The sequence below is a fragment of the Amblyomma mixtum genome, chromosome 8 (assembly GCF_055824585.1).
Source record: "Amblyomma mixtum isolate Tamu chromosome 8, ASM5582458v1, whole genome shotgun sequence".
NCBI lineage: Eukaryota > Metazoa > Arthropoda > Arachnida > Ixodida > Ixodidae > Amblyomma > Amblyomma mixtum.
Window position 1 is genome coordinate 47,325,299 of NC_143019.1, and position 10,806 is coordinate 47,336,104.

The window sequence follows — 10,806 nt, forward strand, 5'->3', positions numbered from 1 at the left end:
CGTGACGTCACGGAAGGTATGGTCTCAAATTACCGCTGTCGTCAGCCACAGCCTGCCCTGCCTCGTTAGACGCTGCCAAACAACTCTCGACAGGGTTTGCCTTCGGTGGCGTTGGTTTTTTCCCTTCAAAGCAAGCGTTTGTGCGTTGGAAATGTACCGATACCTTCGATGACGTCATCATGCGCCTCCCACTTGGCGTTGTGAGCTGCGGAGAAGCTTGAAGGGCGTCCGGATTTTAATCGGCGATTATTTAAGCATTTAAAACGCTAGCCCAAAAAGACTTCGCATGCTTTACCTGCAAGTTTCACACATCCAACCCTCTTAAGCTCGTTAATTCCTAAAACCTCTGCAGTTTCCCTTTAAGCGCTGCATGCACCATGGCGCCAATAGTGATATGAGGACTCCTTGCTATCTATGAATCAATAAGCAAGGAGTACTTGCGCGGAAGGGATCTCGAATACTGACGCATTGTACCCTTGAGGGTAGGGTAAGTGTACTCTTGAGGGTAGGTTAAGCGTCTTTCAAGTTTTCATCGGCGGATTCAGCGAGCGCTTTTGCAGCTGGCAGTCATAAACAGGTGTAGCATGCATTGTCCTGCTCGCTCAGAAGCATAGCAGAACAGTTTAAAACCTAAGTTGTCCATATCGTAGTCTCACTTTCTCATGGTATATGGTCTGCATTTGCGAACTCTGGCATCGGGGGCACGAAATATAGTCAGTATATTGACTGTGGGCACTGCGACTGCCGCGTCTCCTAGGTGGAATGCAATGGGGCAGTAATGAGCGTGCCATTGTACAAGTTTTAGCAAAAATACACTTGAAAGCAATAAGGTGATTTTAAATATACTACTAATAAAGAGTACTTGTTACTTGTTAATAACATTAGGAATAATAAGAATACTTGTTGTTATTGCACTTAGAAAAGTTGCCTCGAGTCGACTTCTGTCGCGTTCATGTAAACGTGATAGCGACGCTCAGCGGAACACCCATCGCTCTACCCCGAGCTCTCAAATGAGAGCAACCTTCTATAATAAACTAAAAAGAGAAAGACGTGGAGAAGGCGGGGGGATAAGAGTGACTGGAGAGGCGAATCCGAGGCAGGGAGGCAAATTGGCTGGCGAAAGGCAAACTTCGACGCTTCGAGTGGAAGAGGAACGGCGGCCGCATACCTCCCGCGAGGGTCGAGGAGGTCTGTGGGAGGATTCAGCCAAGGACGAAGGGGATCAGCACGAGAGGATGAAGAGAGAAAAGAAAAAAAGAAGAAGAAAGCGGGAGACAAGAGTCGAAGGAACGACGAAAGAACGACGAAGAGCCCTTGTGGTCGTCTCTCGTCTTGTTCTTGATGCCGTCAACTCGAAGCCGTCATGCGTCAGCCGTCTGCAGCGCCATGCCGCGGCCGTCGGAAAACCTGCGAGTGAGAGAGAGGGAGAGGAAACGTTGAGCGTCGGGGACCCGAGCTACTCGGAGTGAAACAAAGGAAAAAAAGAAAACAAAACAAATGCAAAGTCGGAAAAGCAAATCAAGTCTCGGGAAAAGACAAGAGGAATGCAAGCACGCGTGTCTTTCCTTAGTCCCTCTTGCTTTATAACTATTGGCTGTTTATACTTGGGCTTCTACAGGTCTTTTCTTTCTAGGTGTTTAGTTGTCCTATAGTCTTGAGCAATCTACCAATGAACGCATAGACTATAATCAGGAAAAAGGAGCACTAACAGAACAACTTAATGAGAAGATATCGAAGAAGCAAAGCACGCAATACCCTGAAAAGCCTTGGAGTAAGTCACATGTCCTCCGCTCATACGCACTCCTTCTCGACCGCCCTCCTCGCGCTACAAACAGTTCGTCCTCGTACGCCCAGCCCCCCCCCCCCCCCCCCCCCCCCCTCCTTCATCGCTTGCCAGGAAAGCTTCCAGACCAAGCTAGACTCACGTAGCCCAGTCGAGGCGGCACCTCACGCTTGTTTTAACCTCGCCCGGTCGTCTCGCTTTTCTATATTTTCAGTCCGGTTTCCCGTCTGTAGGCATTCTCCAGTTTCCTATACCTGTTTCGTAACCGGAGCGGTATATAGGAATGTGTTTGCTCTCGCCGGTCCCAAGAAACGCATATCGCGGCCGTGTATGTGTGTGTTCAAGGTGTGTTTGTGTGTGCCCGGTGCGGAGAACCGCGTGGGACAGCTTCCGCCGGGGCTCAGCATTCGCTCGTCGAGACCGCCGCGCCCGTCAGTCCGTCTGTCAAAGTCGGCGCAGGCCCGGCTGTCGTTCGACGCCACTATTTGCTAACCCTCGCGTCGCCCCTGGGGCGGGGACCGGAGGAAAGTTTGCGCTCCGCAGAGCCCCATCGCCAGGGTGGTCCACGTTCAAGTGGCTTCAAGGAAAACTGGAACACGGGAGTCCAGAATTTGGAGCGAGTAGCAGCTAAAACGAAGCAGCACTTGCAGACGGACAAAGAACAGCTGGACTAGCTCCAACAAATGTTCAGCCAGTCCAGCATATGGATTGGTCTCCAGCTCTACCTTAATGTTGAGCTGCTGGAGACCAGCAGATGAACATTTGCTGGAGCTAGTCCAGCTGCTGTTCTTTGTCCGTCTGCTCTACCTTAATGTTGACCCGCCGCGGTGGCTCAGTGGTTACGGTGCTCGGCTGCCGGCCCGAAAGACGCGGGTTCGATCCCGGCCACGGCGGTCGAATTTCGTTGGAGGCGAAATCATAGAGGCCCGGGTACTGTGCGATGTCAGTGCATGTTAAAGAACCCCATGTGGTCGAAATTTCCGGAGCCCTTCACTACGGCGTCTCACATAGCCTGAGTTGCTTTGGGGCGTTAAACCCCAATAAACCAATAAACCAATCTACCTTAATGCTGGATAGCATTTGCTGCTAGCTAAAGTAGCCTATTATTTCTACCTCAAAGTTGACCTACATTGGTTTTAGGGGAAAGGAAATGGCGCAGTATCTGTCTCACATATCGGTGACACCTGAACCGCGCCGTAAGGGAAGGGATAAAGGAGGGACTGAGAGAAGAAAGCAAGGAAGAGGTGCCATAGTGGAGGGCTCCGGAATAATTTCGACCACCTGGGGATCTTTAACGTGCACTGACATCGCACCTAGTTCTTGAATTCTCTAACCGATTTTGTTGCTATGTTTTGCACATGCTCTTGTTTAAGTTGTACTTATCAGTGTGTACAACATACCCGATTTACTGATTTGTTCTATGAACCATTCAGAGCCCTTCCTGTCACAGTCCCTGATGGGAACTCGCAGTATCAAATAAAAACAAACAAACAAAAACCAACGCGGCACAGACCATGCGATGGTCTAATCCTGATTTGAAGCCTTATTGTTGGGGGTCAAATATATCAATCAGAAAGTGCGGACTATGCATGCAACAAGTTTGTAACTTGGAGTGAATCTTTTATTGTGTTGCGCCTTTTTAGCTGGTTGGTTTTTATAAACTAATTCAGTAACCCACCACTCACTTCTGTACAGCAGGGCTGCGCTTTGTATGGACAGGACTAAACCCTCTCCGAACAAAGCAAGAATGGGGGCTTATTTATTCTTCATTCCGGAGAGAATAGCCCTAACCTTTCTACAAGACAAAAAAAAACAAAAACATGAGAAGGACGATTACAAAGACGAAGCGTGTCCACGTGAAGTCTCTCAGTAGAGTGAGTGAAATTATTTGAATCGCTTATAATTCGGACGTTTGGCCTTGCAGTCATCAAAAGCCGAGGATCCAACCTAATTAGTTGTTGCGCGTATACCCGAGTGCAGTCTTTGTCAAAAGTTTAGAGCCCAGGGGGGTTTACTTCTTTGCCTCGCAGTGGGACTCCTGAAGCATTCTGAGTATTCCTACCCATTGAAGGAGGCAGAACCAGAAATCTTCTTACCCAGAGGAAATTTGGAGCGCTGGAGATGGATCACGAACCACACAGTGAGGCTCAGAAGCAAACCCCCTGGGCTCCAAACTTTTGACAAAGGCTGTACATACTGATGAGCTCTCAGTATCGATCAGCAGCGCCTCTTGTGCTATATGTAGTACATCCAGTGAGCAACTATCTGCAGTGCATATTATGCATTATGTGGTACATCCAGAGAGGTGCGATACAAATTGAATAGAAATTTAGCATACGTGTATATAACATCTTGTTGCATTTGTCTACGCGGAAACTGGTTTTTGTGAAAAGTTTGTTTAAATACTCAACTATGCGGAGTATTACCTAAGTAAGCTCTAGAGCAAGAAAAAAATTGGCCTGCGCACGGATCGAACCTACGACCTTCGCGTTATTAGCACGACGCTCTAACCGACTGAGCTAGCAGGCCGGGCAACGGGCCAATCTCTCAAGGAGCACGAGTACGGTGCGAAACTGAGCTTACCTGCATATGATTTCTTGTTGGTTTGAGTATGCGGAAACTTGTTCTTGTAAAAGGTTGGTTTAAATGCTCAACTATGCGAACTATTACTGCAGTAAGCTGTAGGGCAAAAAAAAATGGCCTGCGCAGGGATCGAACCTACGACCTTCGCGTTATTAGCACGACGCTCTAACCGACTGAGCTAGCAGGCCGGGCAACGAGGCAATCTCTCAAGGAGCACGAGTACGGTGCGAAACTGAGCTTACCTGCATATGATTTCTTGTTGGTTTGAGTATGCGGAAACTTGTTCTTGTAAAAGGTTGGTTTAAATGCTCAACTATGCGAACTATTACTGCAGTAAGCTGTAGGGCAAAAAAAATTGGCCTGCGCAGGGATCGAACCTACGACCTTCGCGTTATTAGCACGACGCTCTAACCGACTGAGCTAGCAGGCCGGGCAACGAGGCAATCTCTCAAGGAGCACGAGTACGGTGCGAAACTGAGCTTACCTGCATATGATTTCTTGTTGGTTTGAGTATGCGGAAACTTGTTCTTGTAAAAGGTTGGTTTAAATGCTCAACTATGCGAACTACTACTAAAGCTGTAGAGGAAAAAAAAAAATTGGCCTGCGCAGGGATCGAACCTACGACCTTCGCGTTATTAGCACGACGCTCTAACCGACTGAGCTAGCAGGCTTTTTTTTTTATTTATTGTCCGACTGAGCTAGCAGGCCGGGCAACGAGACAATCTCTCAAGGAGCACGAGTACGGTGCGAAACTGAGCTTGCCTGCATACGATTTCTTGTTGGTTTGAGTACGGGGAAACTTGTTCTTGTAAAAGGTTGGTTTAAATGCTCAACTATGCGAACTATTACTGCAGTAAGCTGTAGGGCAAGAAAAAAATTGGCCTGCGCAGGGATCGAACCTACGACCTTCGCGTTATTAGCACGACGCTCTAACCGACTGAGCTAGCAGGCCGGGCAACGACGCAATCTCTCAAGGAGCACGAGTACGGTGCGAAACTGAGCTTACCTGCATATGATTTCTTGTTGGTTTGAGTACGCGGAAACTTGCTCTTGTAAAAGGTTGGTGTAAATGCTCAACTATGCGAACTATTACTGCAGTAAGCTGTAGGGCAAGAAAAAAAATTGGCCTGCGCAGGGATCGAACCTACGACCTTCGCGTTATTAGCACGACGCTCTAACCGACTGAGCTATTTTTTTGTCTTTATTAAACCGACTGAGCTAGCAGGCCGGGCAACGAGGCAATCTCTCAAGGAGCACGAGTACGGTGCGAAACTGAGTCTACCTGCATATGATTTTTTTTTATTGCCTGCTCAGACACATACATCACAAGAAAACAAGAGAAGTATACACACACTTAATGGTACATGGCGTCGGTATGGGCTAAAACCATCAACCAAACCTTGGCTGACGTAAGGCGCTAAAAGCGTTTCATATGTAAAAGAGGCTCAATTCTCGGTACCCATTCAGGCACTTGTTTCAAAGTTTTGTAGGTTTCCAAGAACCTGCCTACAGATTCGCGAAAGTACTCCTGCGCCGGCCTTGCATCGATGTCAGCATGTCGGGCCGCCATGCAGGCCTTCCAAATACTGTGCAATCCCATGAGCATTACTGCGTCAAACGGTACACCTTCTTCATTTTCCACTGCTAGGAAACGAATCCCACGGGGGTCAAGGGGCAGATCTTTTTTCAGTGTTCTTTGAAGAATGTCCCAAAAGAACACTCCTCCCCAGCAGTCCAAAAAACATGCTCGATATTTTCAGGCTTTCTACATATAAAGAAATGATCACCCCATGGAACATACAATCCTTTCTCTGCCATCCAAGTTTTTACCTCTAACGTTCCGGTGTGCAGCCTGAAGAAAAAGGACTTGGCTCCCGGAGCTAGATACATTCGCTTTAAAACATCGCTGCCTGGATGGATGCTGTACATAGTTCGATACAGTGGCACAGGAAAAATCAGGTCTGTAAGGTCCTTGTATAGCTGTTTGCGTTTTACTCTTGCAAGATATTGGTAGGAAAATCGTGCGCTCAGGAAGTTACAGGAAACCGCAACCTCCTTCAGGAAGCCAAAAACACCTCCTGGTATACACTCGGTAGATACCACAAAATCCGGCAAAAGTCTGCTCAATCTGATCTGTACTACAGTACCCAAAAACGGGTCCTTCACATCTCGAAGGAAACAAAAACGGTTGACCACTTGCCTCAGGAATAAATGCGACAAGCCCAGGCCTCCTTGACTAACTCTCCGGAAGAGGTTGGTACGGCTTGTCCTCTCCCATACCGACCCCCACACAAAGATGGCCAATACACGGTGCAACTTTTGTACATTGGCGCGCGAGCAGTGCAAAACGCTTAGCACATACCACAGTTTGGTAACAAAAAACACATTGCACACAGTGCTGCGCGCAAACATAGACAAGTCCCCTCCTTTAACCTTCTCCGTTCTTTCACGCACTTCTGCAACTTGGCTCCGCCAGTAGGGCTCACCGTCGCGGTAAAACTCTAAAGGAGCGGTACCTCGCTGGTGTATCAGCCCATTGCACGTTGGCGAAAGTGCCTGGTTTCGTCGCCCAAGAACCATGCCAGAATCCAAGGCATTTGCCCCAGTTAACAGCGCTGCCGCTGGCATCACAGAAACGCTTAACAATTTCCACCGTTTTCAAGATGCTCTCATGGTCAACGCAGAAAACCGCCACATCATCCGCGTATGCCAACAGTTTCACTTCGGTTAGCTGTAATTTAAAGTCTTTTACGTAGCTGGTGTCTATTATGCTAAGGCAGAAGGGTTCGATATATAAGGCAAAAAGTAATGGTGAGAGGGGGCAACCCTGTCGCACGGATCGTTGCACCTCGATCGGTGCTCCTACCGATTTGTTGATTACTAGGCGCGTTGTGCATCCCCTGTAAGCCATTGCGACACCCTCTGTGATAACTGCTCCCACGTTGACGTGTTGCAAAAGTGTAAACAAGATTTCATGTGGTACACGATGGAACGCTTTCTCCAAATCGAGCTGGAGCATTGCGACGTTCATGTTTAGTGCATCGCAGCACTCCAGCACGCATCTCGCCGTGTGAATGTTAGTGAATATTGACCGATCCCTTATACCGCAAGTCTCGTGTGGTCCAACAATCTCTTTTATAACCGTTTGAAGTCCTTTAGCCAGTACTTTCATATAGATCTTGTAGTCGACGTTCGTTAAGCTGATTGGACGATTGGACTTTACTTGCCTTAAAGCGATTCGATCCTCTGTATTGGGGATGAGAACTGTATGCGTGGCCAGGAAAGAAGGCGGCAGGCGCTTCCGTTCGTATGCGTCTTCTAAAAGGTGGCCTATTATAGGGGCTAATTCATTCTTGAAAGTCTTGTCGAATTCGGCGCCTAATCCATCTGGTCCTGGTGACCTCCCTCGTTTTAAGTCATCGATAGCCAACTCTATTTCAGCGACAGTAATCGGGCGCTCTAACACCTCTTTTGAGTTGTCATTAATCCTAGGCATTAAAGCCAGGAATTCTGTCCTGAAGATTTCTAAGTCTACCGCTCTAAGCGCAAATAGACCTTTGTAAAACAGGGTGAAAGCGTTTTCGATGTCGTTCTGTTCGTTCAAAATAATGCCGTCTTGTTCAACTTCGGAAATAACATTCTTGCGGGCCCATTTTCTTTCCCTTGCCAGTGCTCTTTTAGTTGGTGCCTCACCGGTTATCTCTTTATCGGCTCTGGCTCGTACAAGCGCACCGCGGTATCGGTCGATATCAAACTGTTCGAGCATATGTTTGAGCGAACATATGTCAGCCTTGAAAGTGCCGGGAGCTGAGTTTTCTTGATTTATTAGCATTTGCAGGCTCTTTCGTAAGTTCGTCTCATACTTATCATTCTCGTACTTTATAGCGCTAGCTCGTTCCAACGCTTTCATTTTAGTTTTTTGCTTGAAAGTCTCCCATTGTTCGCAAACCACTGTGGCTGTATCATCCTTAATTTCTTCAAGCATACTTGACACTTGTTCCTTGAAAACGTCGTCATCCAAAATCTTCGCGTTAAACTTCCATAACTCCCATGTGAATTTGTTTTTATTTTCTTTCTTGTTCTTAATGTTCTTAATATTAAACCAGACAAGACAGTGGTCGCTAAATGACACAGACTGCACATGGTACTCTCGGCAAAGCGCTGTCAATTCGGCCGAAACGTACATTCTATCAAGCCGGGCGTGACTGGCTCCTTGGAAATGCGTAAAGCGAACGCAGTGGTCGTCTTCCAAGCATTCCGCTACGTCTTCGAGCCCAAATTCATCGATTAAGCTTTGAAGTTCTGCCGTGCTGGCGTCTCTGTACGGTGTATCGTTCGCTTTATCTCGCGCCGCTAAAACACAATTAAAGTCTCCCATCAGTACTAGTTTCCGATCGACATCGCAATAATTTTTGAATCCCTCAAACATTTGTCGTCTTTCCTCGAGTACATTAGGAGCATACAAGCATATCACCCGCCACAGCACTGAACCAAAACTAAAATCGCAAAGAACCATACGTCCTGCAATGTCCGACCGTATCCGGCCTGCACCTCAAGCCCCAAATGTTGGCGCACAAAAAGAACACAGCCTGCGGATCTCCCAACCACATGGCTCACACACGCGTAGTAATGTGACATGAAAGGCAGCACTATACTCTCGGTCTCAACATCTCCTTCAATATTCGTCTCTTTTACGGCAATAATATCTAAATCTTTTTCCGTTGTCAACCTATATAACTGCCGTTGCCTCCTCCTGGCACATAGCCCTCGGACATTGATTGTGGCGAATCGCAAAGCTCTATCTGGCAGCGCCATTGTAGTATGGAAGGAGACAAAGAGAATGGTGCTTACCGTTGACAAGAAGCATCCTCAGCGCCAGAACAAGCGCTCGTCCAGCCACAAAACTTACAACTACGAGGCCGCCGCCGGCGGCGGCGGCGGCGTCGGTGGCGGCGTCGTCGCCCTCGTCGTCGTCCTCCGGTCTGGAGGGACGTTCGGCCGAGGTCGTAACGTCGACCGACGCACGGGAGCTGCTTTTGACGGTGGGTCTCCGTTGACAGGCGGGCCAGAAGATGTGTCATCTTCCTCGACTACTTCGGGCGAGCGTTTAGTCGCCGCGGCGGCGGTGCCCTCGTTTGATGTGTCCCATGTTCTGCTCCCCCTCACTGGCGCTTCCCACCGATGTCGCGTTTATCTTCTCGTCCTGAACAAACCTCGCCGTCGATGGGTCTTCTGTTCTCGCATGTGTGCCATTTTCTTCGAGGTTCGGAGGGCCTTGGCGTACTGATTCGCCCGAGGCTTGCTCAGCCGGCTCATTTCCAGCCGTAGCTTTGTCTTCTGACTCCGCCTTGGCTGCTGCTTCAGCATCAGCTTCATCCATTAGGAGCTCCGAGTTATCGTCACTCCTCGCGGGCCCTGCGACGCTGGCGTAGGTACGCACGCACTCGGTCTCGTCGTGACCAAAGCGACGACATAGCACACAGCGCGGTACCTTGCAGTCACGACGTATGTGGCCTGTGCTCTGGCATCGCAAGCAGAGGGGTGCCCTGCCCGGCACCACGACAAGGGCCAGCTCACCAGCGATCCTAAGCTGATGTGGTATGTCTTCCGGCTTCACACTGGCCTTGAGCTTCAAAGTCACGGTCCGGGTCGTCGAGCTCTTGTCAGACACACCGTTCACCCTCCAACGCTCCTTGACCACATCTGTCGCTTTTCCGTACACTAGCAAAGCCGCCCGCACGTCGTCGTCGAGGACGGTGGGCAGCAGCCAGTGCAGTTTCAACCGTAGGTCCTGGTGAGACGGGTCGATGAGAACGCAGCGATGGTTCTTCACTTGCACTTCGTTGTTGGCGAGCACTCTCTGCTCACCTGCGTCACACTTGAAGGTAACTGCCCACACGTGATTCATTTGATACGCCCCCAAGGCCGTAACCTCGGGGAGCAGATTCAAATTCACCAGCGTATCCCTGAAGTCTTCTACTCGGTAGGGCCGTGCTCTCACGTCCGCATGCATAAAAACTGTATTCAAAACCAAACGCCCTGAAGGCAGACTAGGCAAAACAACACGATACTCATCATCCGATGCAGAAGAAAACCTGTTACTGCGGCCGGACACGGCCGCTGATACCGCTCCAACGGAGCCCATTTCACACGCGTCCGTTCGCTATCGTGGCCGGAAGTGGAATCCCGTACCATATCTTAGAAATCAAGAAAACATTGCACACAAAGGCACGTGAAAAGATTGACAGCTGCCTTCCTTGCCACGCGTCCGCTTTCTCTCTTGCCTTTAACGTCTCTTCGTTCCAGTGTGTGCTGGGATCGCGATAACTTTTTAGGGGCACCCCAAGGTACCGCGTCAGCAAGCCAGTCCATTGCAGTCGAGAAAAAAAAAATCTGGTGAAACATCCCATTCCCCATGCCAATATCCGGAGCTTTTTCCC

At 49.0% G+C, this 10,806-nt stretch overlaps 2 protein-coding genes and 4 non-coding genes across 6 annotated transcripts in view; all 6 read right to left on the bottom strand.

Annotated features, from left to right (window-relative positions):
• Window positions 1-843: 843 nt before the first annotated feature.
• Window positions 844-10,806, bottom strand: part of LOC149332289 (silk gland factor 1-like) — a 343,245-nt gene continuing 333,282 nt past the window's right edge. Inside the window, exon 2 of the mRNA XM_089557202.1 lies at window positions 844-1,407. Coding sequence (XP_089413328.1) covers window positions 1,369-1,407 — 39 coding nt within the window. The 3' untranslated portion in view covers window positions 844-1,368. The remainder of the gene's footprint in view (window positions 1,408-10,806) is intronic.
• On the bottom strand, window positions 4,481-4,554 carry TRNAI-AAU (transfer RNA isoleucine (anticodon AAU)). The gene has a single exon. It is a non-coding gene; the product is annotated as a tRNA-Ile (tRNA).
• Window positions 4,723-4,796, bottom strand: TRNAI-AAU (transfer RNA isoleucine (anticodon AAU)). The gene has a single exon. It is a non-coding gene; the product is annotated as a tRNA-Ile (tRNA).
• Window positions 4,964-5,037, bottom strand: TRNAI-AAU (transfer RNA isoleucine (anticodon AAU)). Its single transcript has one exon. It is a non-coding gene; the product is annotated as a tRNA-Ile (tRNA).
• On the bottom strand, window positions 5,245-5,318 carry TRNAI-AAU (transfer RNA isoleucine (anticodon AAU)). Its single transcript has one exon. It is a non-coding gene; the product is annotated as a tRNA-Ile (tRNA).
• On the bottom strand, window positions 9,474-10,511 carry LOC149332294 (uncharacterized). Its single transcript, XM_089555761.1, has one exon. The coding sequence runs from the start codon at window positions 10,509-10,511 to the stop codon at window positions 9,474-9,476; it is 1,038 nt and encodes a 345-aa protein (XP_089411887.1).

Excerpts from the sequence above, each read along its gene's own strand:
- LOC149332294 (XM_089555761.1), bottom strand. The coding sequence starts at position 10,511 with ATGGGCTCCGTTGGAGCGGTATCAGCGGCCGTGTCCGGCCGCAGTAAC.